Genomic DNA, 22833 nt, shown 5'->3' on the forward strand with positions numbered 1-22833 from the left:
TACAGTTACCCTTGTAAATGTATTTTAACATGTATATTAATACGATCATTATAAAGATGCAAAGTGAAGAAATTCAATAATTATTGGAGCAATGGAGCCCAAGAGATCTCCAAAAGGTTTTGCATTCATAAGATGTAAAGTGGTGGTATCCATTCACAATGGTCTCTTCACACAAATCCTTAAGATGCAAAGTGATCAGTGGGAGTTTTCTATTTAGGTATCATTTTACAATTACATATATAAATCAACTGATTTTTTTTTTTTTTGTCACTCCTCTTCATTGAAGTACTTAGTACCATAAATTTTGATTAATGTGGAGACAAAAGAAACTGAATTTCTCTGGTGAGAGTGAACAGATTTGGAGCCAGTGTGATCGTGCTCTCGGTGCCCCAAGCCCAACCTCTTCTCGATCTGGAAGATCATTAGGTTTGGTTTGTGGTCGTGTGCCATATATGTTCTTTAAGAATAGAAAAGAATGAAATTTATAAAAGAAGCAATGTATTCAAGTATCTTTCTATCTTTTAAGCTGTCTAATTATATGTAGCTTATAAGGGGGAAATATACATACATATATATATATATATATATATAGCTTATTTCTTTTTGGCTCATTTCAGAGATTTTGCCTCCATGAACCAAACTAGCTGAACTTCACAGATCGAGTCACAGTTTTCTCAACAAAATAGATGGATTCAAGCTGAATGGAAGCTTCCAAACTCCATTTTCCCTGCTCGATCAAGTCTTTTTCATTTGCAAGCTGTTGAACATTTTTGGCTGCTGGTTTATCCGTTTAGGTTTCAATCTGATGTTCTGAACTCTTGGAGTTTCCTATTAATTAACTACAAATTTAACTATAATGTGGATATCCTCTGCTACAGTAGGGACAACTGTGATTACTTACACGTACAGAGCACCTGCATATATATATATATATATAAAATATTTCTCATCATTCAATTCCGCGATATATATATTCAATGGCAAGGAGAAAGTATCAATATATATATATATATATATATATTTCTCATCATTCAATTCCGCGATATATATATTCAATGGCAAGGAGAAAATATCATTATCCTCAGGAAGCAACAAATGGTCGTGTTACACTTCCTGATTTGATGTTTGGCACTAAAGACTAGCTGGATCACTTTGAACATTTTAACATCCATCTCATAATGACTAGAACCTCCACTAGGATATACGGAGTATATATATATATATATTCTTAATTATTTGGAGAGAATTTAATCACAAGAGGTCATTGTCTGGCGTGACAAAGCGGGCTCCAAGTAAAGACTAGCCGATGACCCTAAATATTTTAGCATGCGTCTCATGATTATCAGAACTTGGACCAAGATATATATATATATTCTTATTTGAAGAATTCAACCAAAAGAGCTCATCGTCGATCTGGTGCATTTCATATCGGAGTAGTACTAAAATCTAAGCATTTCATATATAAATTTTTCATTGCGCGCGTTGTCACATTATCAGAATGCTAAACTCCATATCAAACAGGTTTTATAACAATAACACCAGAGAAATCAACTCTCATTTCTTATGTCTCGTTGAGAAATTCACAAAATTTCGATCTAGTAAACTTATAAACAAATCATATATTTCGATACCAGACGGATCAATGATTTATCAGAATTTTTTTAATTAGTTTACTTCTGGATTGACTTATGAAAGAGAATACCAAGATACTTTAATTTCCTACCTTTTTGTAAGCATGATTATACCTTACTTAGCAAACATGCTAAATTAATCAACGATTATTAAAATTTATATAATTAATACTACCTTTACTTATTCAACAAATTCGATTGGTTGATACAAGTTGATTTTCAATTACGATAAATTGACGAAACAATAGCCAGTCCAATAGCTGCTTCAGCGGCTGCAATAGCTATAACAAAAATTACAAAAATGGTTCCTTTTAATTGACGACTATCAAAAAAAATCAGAAAATGTTACAAAATTTATATTAACTGCATTCAACATAAGTGCAAGACGCATTCTCTGTCTCTTTCTCAAACACAATCATACATATTGGTACATAACTCATAAACATGAGTACTTAACCATATATATATATATATATATATATATATATATATATATATTCAATAAGAATATCATATAGTCCAGCTGATAGGGAACTCTCCCCTTCTAGCTCACGGAATAGTGATACCTGCATCAATCAAAAAAGTAGTATATATCTAATTAGTAATTATCAAATATATGAGCCATAGATAATACATGCATCAAGCATGTCCAAGAATATACATACAATTATACGTATCTATAGAGAGAGAAAGAGAGGAAGAGAGAGAGAGCTTACTGCCACACTTGAAGTTGTGAGGGAGAGTTCTCCCACAACCTTCAATTTTCTTAACGAAACGTTTGACGGATCCGATGAGGGCTGCTACCTTAGGGGTAACGAAGGGGCACACACACTCAAAATGGGTAACCCTAACTCGCTGGCAACAATTCCGGGACGGATTCTGCCCAAATATAACCGGTTTGCATGCGTTAGTCAGCAGCCGCCTCTCCTCCTTACACTGGCTCGGACTCATCTCACCATTTGCCATTCCGACCTCCCAAACACCAACTACTATTACCACCGTAAACAATATTCCCACCCTCAATAATATTCCTCCCATTTTTCTCACTCTCTTTCTTCTTGTTTTGGCACTGCAAAACTAATATATATATATATATATATATATAACACCTATATATATAGCCATATAATATTAAGTAGATCAATTTCATGGAGTGTGAAAACTTTCTAATGCCGCAGAGACTGAATGTATTGTCAAGTGGGACTTGTGGTCTATACCTACGAGTAGTGGTTCAAAGTCAAATCAACCTGAGTCAACGGTTGTGAAAGCTAGCTTGCATATGTGTGCGGCTTGAAAGAATTCTGAGGTAGGTAAGATATGGACCGGTTGAATTTGATTAACAATTTATGTCTCTCTTGCAACAAATTAAAAACCAAGTTATATATAAAAAGATCATGGTACGTGTCATAAAAACATTGTAATTTTATTAACATTGTATTATTCTAAAAAAAAAAAAATCTGTTAATTTTATTAGCATTGTATTATTCTTAAAAAAACTAATTGTTTGTGTTTCTGACCAAAAAAAAAGTCACAATAGGGCTGGGGAAGATGCAGAGGAACTGCAGTTTGTCCCTTTTGTAGAACACGCCCATTGTTAGGCCTGTCGTATTATTGGTTTTTATTTTATTTTATTGTTTATTTGTTTGTTTATTAGAACCAAAAAAGGCACACATAATCACTTATTCTGATTGGGACTTTTAAGTCTCAATTTTTGCATTTTGAAAAATGAGAAATTTTCAATATTTATTTATTTTTATTTTTGTTCTTGACAAATAACACACTTCCAACTGTTTGAATTATTCACATTCATAGAGTCTCTCGTAGATTTATATTCTTGACAAAGAACACACGTGAAGGGCGGAGGCCTCCAAATTTTTTGAGAATACCTATTACTATATGACCCAACAATACAAATGTACTCCATATGTAAAGTCCATACTTACCCCCCAAAAATAAAAATTTTCAATGGGCCTTTAGCAACTTTAAGCCCAATACTAATTTTAAAGCCCAAATATTATAGCAAATTAGTATATATATACACACATATGCACCCACACACACGCTCGTGCATCAAACTCACAATTAAATTCATTTTAAGCCCAACCCAATAGTAATTAAAATCATCTCTTTTATAATATAATACTAATCCAATCCAATTATATCCAACATTTAGTTATTTTATTTTAAGTTCAACCTAATAGTAATAAAATATTAACTTAGTATAATATTAGTTCAATATAATATGATACAATATATAATATATGTAACACAATTCAAAATTACATAACAAAACATAAATTTGGTATGCCACTAGCGACAAACACTGGTAAGTAACAAGCTCTTATGAATTCTTGCATTATAGTTCAATGATTAGAAAAGATACTAAAGATGAAATATGCAAGTTCATTATCTCTATTCTTTCCTAATCATCTTTCACCTATTTCTCTATTTTTTTAATTAAAAAAATTAATTACGTTTTTCATTCTTCAAACTCCTAATCTTATTTTTTCTTTTTGGTTTTCTAATCCTCTTGTATACATTGAGCATACCTACACATAATAATATACAAATACAATAATATACATACGTTTATACAATACATATATTATATATATATATATATATATATATATATATTTGTGCATATACATATAAATAAAGTATATAAATTAATATTAAATTGATGTATTTTTTTTTTAACCAATCAGCTCCTTTAAATTTTTTTACATACTCCATGCTAATTTTTTTTGGCCCCGCCCTACACTAGAATCTTGGCTCTGCCAGTGCACATGAGTGAACTTGAATCATCAATCTTTCACTTTGAAAATTGAAAGTTTACATAAACACCATTAATCCTTTTGAGTTACAAGTACAATTAAATATTTGGGTAAAGTACAACCACACCCCCTAAGGTTTGATAAAAGAACACTCATAAGAAACGTATCTGTTTTTTGGATAAAGACACTCCCTGAAGATTCAAAAATGGACAAAGACACCCCTTTACATGAAAAAATTGACCAAATTACCCTTTAACCGTTTAGGAGACTTTTTTAACTTTACAATTTAATGAATTGGACCAATCTACCCTCATAAATAATTTATGCATAAAAAAAAGTAAAAAAAAAAACTTTATATTGTTCATTTTTTTTTTTTTGTTATTTACTTTATAAATGTCCTAACTTCTTAAAAATGTAGACGTCTAAAATGATATTTTCATTTAATACATATATTTTAAATAAATTATTATTTTGTTATTACTTCTTTTCTTTATTTTTTTATTTTTAAATTAAGATATTTAATTCTTTCATCTAAAAAAAATTAAACCAATCTCTTTTCCTTAAAAATAAAAAATATGGTACCAGTATAACTTTATGCATCCTAAATTATATATCAAATATTATGTATTTCCCAACATAAAAGAAAATAAGTTCCAGTATAACTTTATGCATGCCTTTGTTTTTTTTTTTTTTTTTTTTTTCCCTCTTTGTTTTATTATTATTTTTCCCTTTATTTTATTATTATTTTTTTCCCTTTTATGTGGAGAAATGCATAATATTAATTTAAGATGCATAAAGTTATACTGGTACCATATTTTTTATTTTTAAGGAAAAAAGATTGATTTAATTTTTTTAAATGAAAGAATTAAGTATCTTAATTAAAAAAAAAAAAAAACAAAAAAAGAAAAGAAGTAATAACAAAATATAATTTATTTGAAATATATGTATCGGATCAAAAAATCATTTTAGACGTCTACATTTTTAAGAAGTTGGGACATTTATAAAGTAAATTACAAAAAAAAAAAAAAAAAAAAAAATGTTGAACAATATAAGGGTTTTTTTTTTGTTATTATTATTTTTTAATGCATAAATTGTTCATGAGGATAGATTGGTCTAATTTATTAAATTGTAAAGTTAAAAAAGTCTCATAAACGGTCAAAGGGTAATTTGATCAATTTCTCATGTAAAGGGATATCTTTGTCCATTTTTAAACCTTCAGGGTATCTTTGTCCAAAAAACAGATAAGTTTCATTTGAATATCCTTTTGCCAAACTTAAGGGGGTGTGGTTGTATTTTACCCTAAATATTTTTATGTTGTTGATAATACTAGCATATCACAAAATTGTAAAACAATTATGGGTTCTAAGTATTTCAGGATAATATTTACAGTCCATTACACTTTTCCAAAATTTATTTGAAAATCCTCCTTTCTCGTGATATTTTTAGATTGTTATATTACCTTGTTTGTTGTCGTTGTTTGGGTTAAAAAACAAAAGAGCTAAGGTATTATAAATAGAAACCCAAAGTACTCAAGAATTAATAATAATTTCAAGCATTTTTTTTTTTTTTGAAAGGTAAATTTCAATATATATATATATATATATAAACAATAATTACAGCCCAAAAGGGATATAGTCAGTCCAAGTGACCATGAAAACATGACAAAGTATTGCCCAACCCAACAACCATGAACAAACCCATATTTAGGAGACCATGTTGAAGGCCAAACCAGGCAACAAACAACATTAGCATTCCGCTGGAACAGAGTTCCTCAATCCGGTAGTAGCCATTGAAGCATAGCTCCTCAAGAAAGATGATCTGGTGGTTTAGCTGGAGGCCGAAGGACAATTAGAAGGTAATTCCCATTCTTCTGCAATGCATCGCGCAGTTGGTTTAGTCAGTGAGCGTTGAAGATGGTTGTAAATGCAAGAAAATCTCTCCCTCCATTTTGACAGAATTTCAGTACATTTCACAATATTCTCCCCCCTCTTTACTCCCTTCATCGCCTATTTATAGACAATTACAAGTGCTGCTCGACTATCAACTTTGGGCCTTCTTTTCAGTGGGCTTGGCCTTTTTTGATGGATCCTCTGAGCTCGGCCCATTCTGTGGTGCTCCTGTATGGGCTGAATTCAATTGTTTGCCCCGATGCCACGTTCGCGGATCATAACCAGCCCATATTACTTATTGTATCCTCAACTGCCCCCATAATTACTCCCTAATAAATTAGGGGGTAATTATTAGAGACTGCTAATCATGGCTTGACGGCTCGAGAAGATCGCATGGAAGAATGAACGGTTGGATTTGGGAGTTGGTGCTTCGAGATTCAAAAAACTCCTCGCTTTCCTGACTCCTCGGCCTTCAGGCCCACTTTGTCTTTATAAGCCTTAGGGATGTTCCATCAATCCTCTTTACCGTCCCTATCTTACTTCACTGTAATTCAAATCCTTGTCTGTCTCTTTTGAGTTAAATCTCCTCCGACAAACTCTTGCAAAAGCTTCTTTTTCTGGTGATCTTGCAGTGCTCTTCGTGGTGTTCAATCTTTCAAGGTTAGTTTTGCTTCTTTCACCTCCTTTAGGGATTTACTGTTCTTCTTCAGTTTTCGCCATGACTATAGATTTAAGTGTTCTTCGCATGAGACTCAACCTTCCTGATGACATTCAAATTAGGGCTTGCCCCAAAGATGTAAATATCAGGACTGGTGCTAGCCTTCTTCTTGGCGAGGTCTTGTTTTCCAATCTTTAATTAAATCTCGTTAGGTTCCCTCTACACCCCTTCTTTAGTTACGTTTTTAATAAACTGAAACTTTCCCCTTTGCAAGTAAACCCAAATTTCCTTAGGGTTCTATCTGTTATGTTGCTTCTGAACCGTGACAGAGGTCTAGATCTTGACCTCATAGATCTTCTCCTCTGTTACAAGGTTAGCAAAATCCGAACTGATGAACTGTTCTACTATTTCTACCCAATTGAGAAGAGGTCCATATGCAAAGATAAAATCAAATCTGAGAAGGGTTGGAGGAAAAATATAATTGGGATTAGGGGAGCCTGGTTTTTTCCAGTCGCAAAGGACTTCCCTATCCCGAGCGCTTTTGGAGAGTGCTCTGTCTCTTCGTATAAAAAATACAAAACCCATAAGAGTGACTGTCCTTGCGAGATTTGCATTCCTCGCTTTTGTACTTTCTTATGCCGTTCCTTAGGCATTCCTTGTGATGATTTGAGTTACGGTGTTTGCAGGGATAGGGATAACTATTTAAAGAGGTACGTTCTGAACGATATTTCCTCTTGCTCGGACCTCCTTACCTCAGACAACCTTTTTGCTCTCTTAGCCCTTGGCAAGACAATGAGTCAACTCCAGATCCCTTCCTTCGGCAGGAATAAAGCTGCCCCCAGGACCGTTGTTGCCCCTGCAGTAACTTCTTCCCCAATTTCAGTATCTTCTCCTGCCACTATTTCTAATACCACTCCTTCCACCGACCCGATCGTGACGGTTACCGACCCGGTCTCCAACGTTACGCCTGTCAATCCGAACGTGACCCCTTCTGTCAGCAACCCTCCCAATTCTGCTACTGTTGCCGCTCGGGAAAAGGCGAGAGGAAAAAGGCCTCAGCCTGATAGTGCTCTCAGCCTTGATGACGTTCCTTTATCACAAAGGGTTAGGCCCTCTGGGCCAAGTGTGTCCGTGCATCCTCTGACTAGGCCTCTTGCCCTCTCTGGGCCATTCTCTGTTACTGCCTTTGCTTCTGTATCGGCACCATGGAACCCTCGCTTTATTCGAACGGACGGATCGTTTGTAAAGCCGTACGAGACTATGTTCAAGGATAGTCAGACTGCTATGGCATACTACAGGAGCATGTGGACTCCTAAAGATATTGAGGTAGCTAAGGGTCTGTCTCAGAAGGAAGTGTTCAGCCAATTCCCTTTGTCTGCCATGGAGGTAACTTTTTCCCCTCAGTCAATGAATCTTTACATAGTCTTCACATTTGATTACTTCTGATCACCTTCTCGGCTTAATTAACTATCATGTATATCTCTGCAGACCCTATTTGGGATGATGGCCATGCAAAAGTAAGTTGAGTTGGGAAATGCCAAGGCTCGTAAGCTCTCTGTCAACCTTGGTGCAGCTAACAAGGAGAACAATACCTTAGTTTCTTAGAATGCCGAGCTGACGGGTCAGCTCAACAAAGTTGAGAAAGAAAGGGACGCTCTGAAAAATGAGACAGACTCTCTTCAGGACGAAAATGATGCTCTGCAACTTGAGAAGAGTGTCTGGCATACCGAGCAAGAATCTCTTAAGGCTGAGAAAGAAGAACTTCAGCGCCTTCTGAGTGATGAGCAATCCGCTCGGATGGCCTTTGAGAAAAGAGCTCTAGACGAGCGTGATGCTTTACTCAACACCATCAGTAAGGTAAATGGTGGTATACTGGCTCTACACGCTCAGTTTTCCTGGGTTGGGGCCCTCAGATATGCTCAGGGGTTCTGAGAGGGTTATACCGATCGTGTTCCAGCTGAAGATCAAATCGGTTCTGTCCTTGATGAGGTTGACAAAGAGCTAGAGATTAATGCTCCGGGTATTTATGTTGACCCAAACTCCACCCCTGCTGAGGGCATATTTGATGAATGCCAAGAAATCGCCTCTTCCAGGATCATTCCTACTCCCTTTACTGTTCAACCTCTGGGCGTTCTTCCTCTGTCCACCGTGCCTCCCTCTGCCACTGCTACTGAGGATGAGCCTCGGCAAAATGATTCTTCCAATGCTGCTGAGGATAGAACTCAGCAGAATGATTCTGTCATTCAGCTTGATTCTCCTCCTCATGAGGACGGAACCGCCAACAGTGATGTAGGGACCGTTCAGCACCATAAAGAAGCTGATGGGGCAAATGTTTCTAGTTAGAACTTTTCTGATGTACCGACCTCATTCCTTTTGCATTTTTGTCATCTGTATACCTCATTTTTTGCAACTTTGAAACTTCACTATTAATGAGATGGCTAACTTTTGATTGAACTCTTGCCATAAATCCCTTTACTTAATGATTCAATGCTATCTGATCTGATTTTTCTCTGTATATCAGTGGTTGGCGTTCGGCTAGTGTGCCACTTTGCCACATTTTTTTTTAAAAATTTTTTTTGCAAGTTTTTGGCATTCGGCCCATAATGCCAGCTGCCACTTACTTTGCTGAGTGGTTGGCGCTCGGTTAGAATGCCACTTACCACTTTCACTATTTTATTTTTTAGCAAGTTTTTAGCGTTCGGTTCATAGTACCGGCTGCCACTTACTTTGCTGAGTGGTTGGCGCTCGGCTAGAATGCCACTTGCCACTTTCACTCTTTTATTTTTTGGCAAGTTTTTGGCGTTCAGCTCATAGTGCCAGCTGCCACTTAGTTTGCTGAGTGGTTGGCGCTCGGCTAGAATGCCATTTGCCACTTTCACTCTTTTATTTTTCGGCAAGTTTTTGGTATTCGGCTCATAGTGCCGGCTGCCACTTACTTTGCTGAGTGGTTGGCGCTCGGCTAAAATGCCACTTGCCACTTGCCACTTTCACTCTTTTATTTTTTTGGCAAGTTTTTGGCGTTCGGCTCATAGTGCCAGCTGCCACTTACTTTGCTGAGTGGTTGGCGCTCAGCTAGAATGCCACTTATCACTTTCACTTTTTTTTATCTTTTGGCAAGTGTTTGGCGTTCGGCTCATCGTGCCAACTGCCACTTACTTTGCCGTTTCCATACACTCGACTTTTTAGAAGAAGATAGCTTTTTATAAATTTCAGAATTCTGTACAACTGAAAATGAGTAATGCCAGAATTAAAACTTTAAACTTTCTACATATAATACCTTTTTAAAGATGTAGCATTCCATGGCTTGTTAACCAACCTTCCAGCCATGGTCTCTAATATATATGCCCCCTTCCCTATGACCTCTGCAATTCTGTATGGTCTTTCCCAAGGTGACATCATCTTTTTAACCATTCCTACCTTCTTCTTCAGATTCAGATCGCCAAGTGTGAAATCTCTGTGCTTCACCCTTTTGTTATAGCTACTAGCCAGTGTCTGCTGGTAGGATGCAAGCCTTATTGCCGCATCATCTCTCTTTTCCTCCAACATATCAAGGTTAAATCTCAGCATTTTGTCATTATGTTCCTGATTCCATGCTAAGCTTCGGACAGTCAGAACCAAATATTCAACCGATATGACTGCCTCGGTTCCGTATGCCATGGCGAATGGGCTTTACCCGGTCAGCCGTCTAGGGGTCGTTCTGTAAGCCCATAGGACGTTTGGGAGTTCATCCGGCCACTTCCCTTTATGGTCTTCCAGCTTCTGCTTGATACAAGCGAAAATTATTCTATTCGTAATTTCTGCTTGTCCATTGGCCTGGGGACGACTTACTGCTGCTAATTTTTGGTTAATTCCATATTCTTCCAGCAATTCTCTGACTTGCTTACTGTCGAGATTAGTCCTATTATCCATAACGATTGACCTCGGGACACCAAAACCGCAAATAATATTACTCCAGGTGAAGCGTCTTACATGGGTTTGCGTTACGGTCGGATATGGCTCTACTTCTACCCATTAGGTAAAGTAATCTGTTGCCAGCAATACATATTTGTTCTGAGCTCTTGCAGTTGGCAGAGGACCAACCACATCCATTCCCCATTGTGCGAAAGGCCATGGTGTAGCCATTACGTGCAAGTCCTCAGGTGGTTGGTGGATTAATGGTCCGAACCTTTGGCACTTATCGCTGCATCTCGTGGTATGTTCGGCCAGAAGTACCGTTGTGTTATTGTTTTGTGCACTAAAGATCTTCCCCCTGAATGATTTCCATATACACCTTCATGAATAGCTCGTAATATCTACCGAGCCTATGTAGGGGTAACGCACTTTAAGTACGGCCCAGAGAAAGACCTCCTGTATAACTGGTTATGCACTATGGCATACTTTGCAGCGTTCGATTTGATTTTTCTAGCCTCATCTCTTTGCTCAGGCAAAGTATCATCCCGAATGTAAGTTATGATCGGATCAATCCAACTTGGCTCATATGGAATAACATTCACTTACCAAGGATCTGGGCCCGAAGGTTCTTCAAAAATGGATGGCTGGTTCAGTATTCTTATTGGAATCACGCTTACCAGTTTTTCTCCAGAACCGGAGGCGCTACATGCTAGCCGATCGGCATCTTTATTATGCTCTCTCGGTATTTGGATGAATTCAATTTTTTCAAAGTTTCTGACTTCTCGCATAACAGCAGAATGATATGCTTCCATCGTTTCATCCTTGGTTTCATATTCGTCATTCACCTGCCGGACAATTAATTGCGAGTCACTAAAGACAGTCAAATTCCTGACCTTCAACTCTTTGGCGAGCTTAAGTCCAGCCAGTAGTGCCTCATATTCTGCTTCATTGTTAGTGGCTCTGAATTCTAGTCAGAGCGCTTGACTTAGGGACGTGCCTTCTGGTGTCTACAGTTTGACCCCAATACCTGCCCCCATCTGATTTGAGGATCCATCGACAAAGAGTTTCCATAAGCAACCTCGAAGGTCTTCCTCCATGTCTTCTGAATCACATTTCAGTAAGAAATCTGCCACAGCTTGTCCTTTGACCGCCGTTCTGGGTTCATATGTTATGTCAAATGAGGGTAACTCTATGGCCCACTTCATCATCCTCCCTGAGAGGTCTGGCTTGTGCAGGATTATTCTAATAGGGAAAGTGGTTAGAACGACGATAGGATGGGATTCAAAATAATGCCTGAGCTTTCTTTTCGCATGTACTAGCGAGAGTATCACCTGCTCGGCCTTTGAATAGTGTCGTTTGGCCTCAGTCATCGTTTTGCTAACATAGAACACTGGATATTGCTTTCCCTCTTTACAACGGATCAGAACACCACTTGTCGCGATGCTGGATACCCCGAGGTATAAAAATAGTTTTTCTCCTGGTTCGGGAGCTGTCAAGACCGGAAGGTTTTGCATATATTCTTTCAAACCAGTTAATGCTCAGCGCTGTTCATCCCCCCAAACTTGTCTCCCATGGCTTCGTATTGTGTCAAAAAATGGTTTACAGCGATCTGACAATTTGGAAATGAACCGGCTCAATGCAGCTATCCGACCCGTAAGTGCTTGCACTTCTTTGATTGTCTTCGGCTCGGCATTCTTAGTCAAAGCTTCTGCTTAGGCAGGGCTAGCTTCTATGCCTCTATGATTAACCACGTGTCCCAGGAATTGACCAGAACTCATGCCAAATGAGCACTTGGTTGGATTGAGCTTCATTCCATATTGTCTCAACACATCAAATACGTCTTGTAGATGTTTCAGATGGTCAACTTTCTTCTTACTTTTTACTACCATGTCATCAATGTAGGCTTCCACAGTCTTCCCTATTTGATCTTTGAAAATTTTGCTAATAAGCCTTTGATAAGTTGCTCCGGCGTTCTTCAGTCCGAACGACATAACTTTGTAGTAATAGGTCCCTCGCTCGATAACGAAAAAAGTTTTCTCTTCATTAGCAGGATCTATGGGGATCTGATTATAACCTGAATAAGCATCTAAGAAGGTTAAACGCTCATACCCAGTAGTAGCATCCACCATTTGATTAATCTTGGGCAGCGAAAAGCTATTCTTTGGACAGGCTTTGTTCAAGTTGGTAAAGTCAATGCACACTCGCCATTTCCCATTCTTCTTCTGCACAACAACAACGTTTGACAACCAATCGGGATAGTACACTTCTCTTATGAATCCCGCATCAAGCAGCCTATCAACCTCCTCGGTTATGATCTGGTTGCGTTCTGAAGCGAACCTTCGCTGCTTCTGCTTTACAGGTCTTGCATTGGGGTTAACGTTCAGGGAGTGACAGGATACTAAAGGGCTAATTTCAGGCATGTCTGAGTGACTCCAGGCAAATACATTGGCATTGTGAGATAAGAAATCAATTAATTCCTGCTTTTCCCTCTCAGTGAGTCTGACTCCCACTCGAGTAAATCGCTTTTGCCTAGATTGATCGATCTGTACATCAATAAGGGGTTCTTCAGTCAAGTCCACTGGCTCCTCCTCCCCATTCTGCTTGGGTGGAGGTTTCTGTAATTACTATCTCGGGCTCGCCGATTGGACAGGTGTTTTTCCTTTCCCAGCAGATTTTAGTGTCACTGAATAACATTCCTTAGCTGTAACTTGGTCCCCATGAATGTCAATCACCTTGGTGCCGTCTGGCCCCAGGCATCTCATTACTTGGTGCACAGTGGAAGGAACACCTTAAACTCTGTGGATCCACCCTCTACCCATTAGAAGGTTGTAAAAAGGATGAATCTCGACAACTACAAAACTCTCCATCAGAACCCTCTCTGCAGCATGCACTGCTACTTCTATCGTACCGATCTACTCGTTTTCCATCAAACCCTAGCAAAGGATTCCCGGTGGGCTTGAGCTGGTCTGGCTTGATCTCAAGCCGATCAAATGTGTCCCTCGGCATGACGTTCACACTACTTCCAGGATCAATCAGAACTCTGCGCACTAAACATTCGGCCACTGTCAAACTGACGACTAACGGATCTTCATAAGGAATCCTAACGCGTAATAGGTCGGTTCTGTTAAACTTGATTTGCGTTGATGTGTTCTGCTAATGCAGAGTGTTTACACTGCCTATCCTCCTCTTCATCTGTGCCTGTCGGAGGCGCGCTCTAAACAGTTCTTCTAACTCTTTAGCCAGTTCGGGCCGACCATGAATCGCATTGATTATGCGAACTGGTTGCGAGTTGTGGGAGCTCGGCTTTTGATTCCTTTTTACTTGCTCCATTGGTCAGTTCGTTCCACCCCCGTGCCTTGGATATAACTTGCGAACTCCCCTCTGGCTATCAGCATCTCTACCTGCCTCCTTAAGTTCCTGCATTCATTAGTTTGATGGCCAAAGTCAAAATGGAAAGCGCAATGCTTAGACTGGTCCTTCTGGTCGAGGGGCTGTCTAATAGGTAAAGGAGGTCGGAATTTATCTTTATTTTCTTGGTACAGCTTTGCCAGTGTGACTTTCAGTGGAGTAACCAGCTCTTCCTCTTTGGGTCTCTTCTCAGCTTTCCAAGAGGTCTGACGCTGTGGCTGAGCCTGCTTTTGCTTAATTTTTGCTTTGGTTTTCTCTTCTATTGTTATTATGGATGTCTTCCGAGCGTTAGCTGTTTCTTCTTCTTCTAAGCGTACAAAACCATCAGCTTTTTCGTTCAGCTCGTCCATGGTCTGTGGCGTGTTCACCACCAGGCTTGTATGGAACGGAGTCCCACGAATCATGGCCAGCTTGAATGCCTGAACCACCGTGGACGGATGGCACTCGATCACCATGCTCTGAATCTGGTATGAAAGGCTTGGAGGCGTTCATCTTCATGCTGCCGCATCGTGAACAGACTGGAGACATCTTTTGCCGGTCACTTATTCCCATAGTACTGGCTGATGAACCGATCACAAAGGCTTTGGAAACTATCAATCGAGCCCCTCAGTAAGTTTTTGAACCAATTGAGTGTTGGTCCAGCTAAGCTTGTTGGAAAACATTTGCACATTAAGGAGTCGTTCTCCATGTTCAAAGCCATTTTCAATTGGATATGATATACATGATCGATCGGATCAGTCGTTCTGTCAAACAGGATGAAAACTGGCATGGAGAATTTCCTCGGACTCGGAGCATTCAAAATTTCATCGGTAAACGGCGAGTCAACCGTCCGAGCTGCTAAATGAAGGGCTTCATTCTCTCTATGGAACCTTGCGGCAGCTTTCTGATCCGTAGATCTCCTTTCTGAGCTTCGGTAGTCTAAAGTAGACATTGAAGGTCGATAAAGCGAATCGGATGATCTTTCCTCCATGTATTCCTTCTGCCAGATCGGTGTGGTTTTGTGATTTCCAAACTGTACAGCTTCTTTTCTGTTGAACCTCTCCTGATTCGGATTAAAATTCATTGCCTCGTTCTGCCTGATCTGCTCACGCCGTGTATCTAAGTGAATTGAGCTTTCTCGATCATAAAAAAGACGAGGATTTTGCGAAAAATCGTCTGACCTAACCTCCTCGTGACGAGGATTTGGCAAATTGTTCTCTTCTTCTTCACCTTGACGCGCAACAACAGGATGCATAACCTCTTCACCCGCCGGAAGCGGTTGCAGAATCACCAGAGCTTCTTGGCGCTGCATTCCAGCTTTCAGCTCTGCATTCTCTCTCCTGAGAACTTCGATCATGTTTATCAACTCATTAAGCTTCATCTGCTAGATATTCTCCACCAGATTGGAGCTCTCACCTCCTATCATGAATTTGGAGCGAAGCAAAGGCATGAATCACAAGATCTTAATCAGATCTGAGCTTTACTGATCCAAATCTCGTCGGATCTGGACTCTGATTCACTGAATCGCGATCACAGCTCGCTAGATCCAAGCTTTTCTAGCTTCTAACTCACCGGATCTAGCTGCGATCAAACAAATCTCAGCTGCGTAATTCCGACACAAACACGTCAAAACCAACAGTAATCAAGAATTCCTTCAGAAAAAACTGCAATCTCTCCGATCTGGATTCAATTTCTAGAAATCTTGCTTCGTCTTCACGGATCAATTAACATGACATCGATCAAGCATGAATGAATGTTCTTCATCGTTTCCTACTGACGGTGCCAATTGTAAATGCAACAAAATCTCTCCCTCCATTATGACAGAATTTCAGTACATTTTACAATATTCTCCCCCCTCTTTACTCCCTTCATCGCCTATTTATAGACAATTACAGGTGCTGCTAGACTATCAACTTTGGGCCTTCTTTTCAGTGGGCTTGGCCTTCTTCGATGGATCCTCCGAGCTCAGCCCATTATGTGGTGCTCCTGTATGGGCTGAATTCAATTGTTTGCCCGATGCTACGTCCGCGGATCATAACCGGCCCATATTACTTATTGTATCCTCAATGGTAGTTTGAGCCGGACTGTTTCTAAGGAACGGTGCAGAACTGAATTTGTTAAGAGTTTTTCCTTCTTCAAAATACTTCTGTTTTGAGATTGAATCGCTGCAATTCGATGAGTTCTCCCTCTAGTGATACTAAGTCTATGCTACTAGTTCTATCCAAGATGATTGTAGTGTATAGAACCCACAACGTGTTTGTAAAAATGACATAAGGGATTAACAAAGAGCATTTGAAAAACAAGTGATCGTCAGATTCTGGATCAGATTCACAAAGAACACAATTTAAAACATAATTGAATTTAATTAGTGAAAATCATACATTTAAGTAAATTTTGCGTGTTCAAAGTTCTAAGTGAAGAAAATAAATGTAAAAGATTGGAAATCGAAGAACCAGTACTTTAATATGAATGCTTAAGCTACTTCGGATATATTTTTTTATTTTTTATTTTTATGGTGTTTGGTTATCGTAAAATATTTACCCAAAAAAAAATTAAAACCTAATAAAAATAACTTATTCATTAATTTTTGATAAATTATTTTATATGCCCCACTCGATGGACTCGACCTCAACCTTAACCTAGATCTTTGGCAAATATCAAAAAATAAAAATAAAAATAATTTTACCTAAAAAAAAAATTTATTTTTTGAAAAAAACATGTTACGTCAAAATGTAATTGAATTTTGATTTGAAGATTCAAATCCAACTATTCAAGGGACCCAACGGGGCGGAGTTGGGGTGAATTTGGCTAAACCCTACCCCACCCCAATAAAAATGTCATACCAACTCCACTCCTTTTTCGGAACGTGTTTTGAATTGGTATACCATTTTCTCCCCTACTGATGAGCACTGAAAAGTGCGTATTTAAACTCCTTAAGCTTAGGCATTCTAGTGCCTTTATCTATCTTACTTTGCCGTTTTAGATTGATTTCGTAATATTTTCATTTTCAGGCACTTATCCCGAAAATAAGCTAACTCAGCCAAATAAGAGCTTAATTGAAGCAATTCTGAGATTAAACAAAGAAAGGAGCAAAGTGGAGGAAGAAAGAAGCAAAATGAAGCAAAACAGCAAGTTCGATCGATCCAAGTCCAAGGTTCGATCGATCGAACATTGATCGATCTCAGCACTTCAAGATAGATCTAAGCCTTGACCCAAAGCACTTAAGTCCAAAAGTTCGATCGATCCAACATCATTCTTCGATCGATCGAACACCTTTATCCTTATCCAAATGATTGATCTTATCCATAACTGTCTACTCACAACCACCTTTGTCCTTTTCCCAAAAATATATCCCAAAATATCTCGGATTTGTATTTTCCCAAAAAGCTTAGCCAGTTGGATCAATCCAGCCTCAGTTTGATTGATCTCAGCCAGTTCGATCGATCCAAGTCCAAGGTTCGATCGATTGAACTTCCTCCAAGTGCAAAAAGTTAAAATTCTAGCTTATTGAAAGTTGTCCTTTATCCAATCATTGGAGAATATTGTGTGCATGACCCTAGCTCATTTGGGGAGTGATTTTAACCTACCTATATAAGGATAAGGATTGCTTTTTAGTAAGGGGAGAGATAGAGACACATAGAGGAGATAGAGACTAAGACTTGAATTTTTTTTAGATACCATCACTAAGGAAGCTTGGAGAAGGAGGCTAGAGACATCATTGGAGATCTTCATCAATAAGGAGCAAACTTCTTCCATGGAGTTAGCCCTTGAGGGTTGGAGCATCCTCACCATGAGTGACTAGACATCCTCTTGGGGCTAGAGTTAGCCCTAAGCATGCTTTCTATATCTTAATCTTGTGTATTATTGAGGGATTAGTGTTGTAATTAATGTCTTGACACTTTGATATATATATAGATCTTGTTTAATCAATGATTTATGTGGTTTAATACTTTCAATTGATCATTTCATTCTATCCATATATCTATGTATGTTAGAATAGATGTTCATGTGCTTATTTCTAGATTTTGTGTTGTTGATGCATGTCTATGTGTATTGATGCCATAAATTTAGAGGTTGTCAAAACATAGTGCTTAAAGGAATGTTCTTGTGATTCTCTAGATGGTTTATGCTAATATCTTGATGGATTGTGTCTCCTTCTTAGCTAAATTAGTTTAATTTCAGTGGCTTAATTATAGTTTAGTGATAATATAATATTAGATGGGAAGACAATCCATGTTAGTTGTTTGATGCTCCAAACTTTTGAATGCAAATAACATATGTCTCTAATTTTGTGTTATGCATGGTTATGAGTTTAATGAAAAGGATCAATGATTTGCTAAATATGTTGTGCTTTTCACATGCTATTTAGACAATATATACTTAATTATTAGATATATTGTGCTTTTCACATGTTGGTTAGACAATGTATACTTAATTAGTCATCCTTGCTTGTTGAATCAACCAAATATACACACACCAATATTGCAACACCTTAATTGCCCTCATTAATCACTTGTCAATAATATAGAAATGCATTGCTTGGTGGTGATCTCTAAATCCTAAGACTTTTCTCTCTCTCTTACTTACTCTCCATTGCATTCAATTATTTAGTCTAATTTAGTTGCTCTCTAATCTAATCAACCAACCAATCAATTGGTTGATCACTCGACCTACTAAACCTAAAAACGATTCCACAATCAACTCCGACTCCAATCCCTTGGGACGATCCTTACTCGCCCTAGCTATATTTATAGTGAAAGGTAGTAGTGGCTTTTACAAATGTAAAACTTGGCCCTCGCCTAAATTGCACGCTTCTCCAAGCTTGTGGTTACCGCGACCTATTATATAAAAGGACCAACAAGTTTTTGGCACCGTTGCCGGGGATTAGGCAACGTCGTAGTTGTGGAATCAATTAGGAATTAGTACTCTTTAGATCGTGTCTTTACTTGTTTCATTTTTCTTTTGGTTACTTATTGTGTTTGTTCATATTTGACAAGGAGCATTGAACAAGAAGGCAAGCAAAGGAACATCCAAGTAAAGAAGCTAAGCAAAGAAAGGAAAAATGCTAAAAACTTAAAAATTGCTAAGCTAAGCTTTAAATTTGGAGTTAAAGTGCTAAAGGACCTTTGTGTAACTTTCTTTACTCAATCCCTTAGTTAAATCGTCGGCCCGCGTGGAGGCAAGTTTTTAAATTCTTAAATAGATCGTGAGCCCGCGTGGAGGCAATTTACTTTTCTTTGCATGTTGTTCAAGCATGGGAGTGTGGGTACAATGTATGTGGAGGAAGTTTGTTGATGGTTGATTTGTTGCAAAGGGGGAGTGCTTGCTTGTTTTGTGGTGATTTATGTGTCATTTGTAGTCTTGTGTAAACCTCGCCATACCATTCGTGCTAGGCATTCACATGGAAAATCTAGAGGGTAATCGTGGCTACTTAGACCCACGTTTCATGCAAAACCCACCACTTAATCAACATGGCCTCGGAGTCCAAGCTCCAATTCGTCCAATGGTCCTTCATGATCATTATAATGTTCATGCATACCATACACCTACTTGTAATGTGTTACCTAATTTTGAGGTTAATCAATATGAAATCAAGCCCGAGACCATTCAAATGTGTCCACTCTTTTATGGCTTAGATGAAGAGGAACCATATAGGCATCTTAATGAATTTCTTGAACTATGTTCCATCGTGAGGTACATGAATGTCCCGGAGGAAGTTCTTAAACTACTCCTCTTCCCTTTCACACTTAAAAACAAAGCAAAGCATTGGTTCAATACTTTAAGGGTAAATTCAATCACATCTTGGGCGCAAATGCAAAATGAGTTTTTTTTAAAAATTTACCCCGTAAGTTTGACCAATGTAATGTGTGCTTCAATTAGAGAATTTTCTCAAAGGGAAGGAGAGTTGTTGCATGAGGCTTGGGAGAGATTGAATGACTTGCTAAGAAAGTGTCCACATCATGGCATTCTAAAATGGCAAGTGGTCCAATACTTCTATGAAAGCCTATCCGATATGCAAAAGGACATTCTTGATACCTCATGTGGAGGCTCATATTTTGGGAAACATGAAGACGACATTTGGCACCTCTTTGAGAAAATGAGTGAGAATTCTTTGCACAAACATTACATTTCTCAGTTCGATCATCATTCTAAGGAGGAAAGTGAAAAAGTTTGCCAAATTGAAAGTTCAAGGGAAATTGTAGCCGAAGTTAAAACTCTTTCTCAAAAACTTGATCAATTCTTGTTAAGTCAAAGACCGGCTACCAATTCATTCCCTCTTTATCATTTTTCTTAATCTTGTGAGCCTTGCATGACATATTCAAGTGTTCTACATACTACTTCCAATTATCCCCATGGACATGTGTTTAATGAACATTTTGAACAAGTCAATGCTACATTTGCTCGACCTTATTCAAATGCATATGTTCCAAAGTGGAATGAGAGTCCCAGTCCTTACCCAAACAAAAATTTTCAAAGCAAATACATTCCACCTCATAAGAGGAATGGAGGGTCCCAAGGAATTGTTTCTTCTTCTCATCACCAAAGAATGAACCACTTTTCACATCCTCAAATGTATGACTCCTAAGTTGACACTCATTATCCTCATGCATTCTCTAGCAATTCAACATTTGAAGATAAGGTTTTGGTAGCTTTGGATAGCTTATAAATGAATACTAACTTGTTGCATTCCCATTCTCAATCAATTTCAACGCTTGAATCCCAAATCGGGACCATAGCTAATGCATTGAATGTAAGAGAGGTTGGGAAATTACCTAGTCAACCCGAGAGGAATCCAAAGGCCCAATTTTGTGTGGAAGCAAACCCTACATCAGGGTGTTCTTCCCAAGCTCAAGCGCAAGCCATCACAACTTTGAGAAGTGGTAAGCAAGTGGATAATAGGGTTGAACTACCGAAGGAAGATAGTGAATCGGTGCAACCTAAAGTTGTCATCCATCTAATTCCCAATCTCACTCCTACTTCCTTGAATGAAACTGTTCCTGACCGGAATTCTTAATCTTCTCCATCATCCTCTCAAATTACAAAGTCTTGTGAGCCAAAAGCTCCATTCCTTTATGCTTTAAAAGAAACTTCACCTTTAGGGAGGCAAGAAGGGAAAACACATGACATGATGGAAGTTTTTAAGCAAGTCAACATCAATCTTCCTCTTTTGGATGCCATTAAGCAAATCCCACCTTATGTAAAATTCTTGAAAGATCTTTGCACACAAAAGAGGAAGAGTAAGGGTCCAAGCCCTAAAAAAGTGTTCCTCACGGAGCAAGTGAGCTCTATTCTTCAACAAAACACTCCACTTAAGTTCAAAGATCCCGGTGCTCTGACAATTTCTTGTGTAATTGGAACACATGAAATTCGTAGAGCTCTTCTTGACTTAGGTGCAAGTGTCAACTTGATTCCTTACTCCGTATATGTCCAATTAGGGTTGAATGATTTGAAGCCAACCTCGGTGGTACTTCAAATGGCCGATAGATCCATCAAAACACCTAGGGGGATGGTAGAAGACATCCTTATAAAAGTGGATAAATTCTACTTTCTGGTTGATTTTGCAGTTCTTGATACCGAGCCAGTTGCCAATCTTTCCACCCACATCCCAATCATCTTGGGAAGACCTTTCTTTGCCACCACAAATGCAACAATTAATTGTAGATCTGGGATTATAGATCTTTCTTTTGGCAATATGATGGTCAAACTCAATGTTTTCCATGCAAGTCGACATCCCACAGATGAAGAAGAGTATTATTTTGTTGATGTGTTAGATGAGGTTGTTGCGGATTCAATTCCAACAATGATTATGAAGCAACCAATTGAGGATAGTCTTTCATCTCTTTTATCCGATGATCTTCTTGCTTCTTGTTTTCTTGAAATGTATGAAAATTGTGGATTTGATGATGAAAAATCAATAAATGAAGTAAGCAATCTCATGGAATCGGTTGCAAGCTTAGATTGTCCATCTTGGAGAACTACAATAGAACCCTTTCCTCCACTCTCTAGCACTTCACCGGTCTCATCTTTAATCTCTCCACCAACTCTTGAGCTTAAAACTCTACCTTCCAATCTCAAGTATGCATTCTTAGGTCCAAAAGAGACTCTTCCGGTTATCATTTCTTCAAGTCTTGAAAAAGATCAAGAAGAGGCGCTCTTAAGTGTGCTTAAAGAAAATAAGGAAACCATAGGATGGAGTGTGGCGGATCTTAAGGGAATTGACCCTTCTATTTGTATGCATCGCATACTTATGAAAGATGAGACAAAACCCTTTGGGGATGCCCAAAGGAGACTTAATCCAAACATGAAGGATATAGTCAAGAAGGAAGTAGTCAAACTCTTAGATACTGGAATCATTTATCCAATCTCCGATAGCAAGTGGGTGAGTCCAACTCAAGTAGTTCTCAAAAAATCGGGGATTATGGTGGTTGAGAATGCAAAAGGTGAGGAAATCTCTAAGCGTACCGCCAATTCATGGCGTGTATGCATTGATTACCGTAAATTGAATGCCGCCACTAGAAAGGATCACTTTCCTTTGCCATTCATTGATCAAATTCTATAAAGATTGGCTGGGCAACAATATTATTGCTTCCTTAATGGCT

The 22833-nt window shown here is 38.4% G+C and overlaps 1 protein-coding gene across 1 annotated transcript; it reads right to left on the reverse strand.

The window, feature by feature from the left end:
• Positions 1-1787: 1787 nt before the first annotated feature.
• On the reverse strand, positions 1788-2747 carry LOC132268478 (uncharacterized). Its single transcript, XM_059769320.1, has 2 exons — positions 2348-2747; positions 1788-2197 (listed from the first exon to the last, which is right to left on the reverse strand). Exons 1-2 carry the CDS (start codon positions 2667-2669, stop codon positions 2181-2183), a joined length of 339 nt encoding a protein of 112 aa, XP_059625303.1. The 5' UTR covers positions 2670-2747; the 3' UTR covers positions 1788-2180.
• Between the last annotated feature and the right edge of the window lie 20086 nt (positions 2748-22833).

The sequence above is a fragment of the Cornus florida genome, unplaced genomic scaffold (assembly GCF_030987335.1).
Source record: "Cornus florida cultivar Cherokee Brave unplaced genomic scaffold, ASM3098733v1 CherokeeBrave_3.0.0_Hap2_Chr08, whole genome shotgun sequence".
Taxonomy (NCBI): Eukaryota; Viridiplantae; Streptophyta; class Magnoliopsida; order Cornales; family Cornaceae; genus Cornus; species Cornus florida.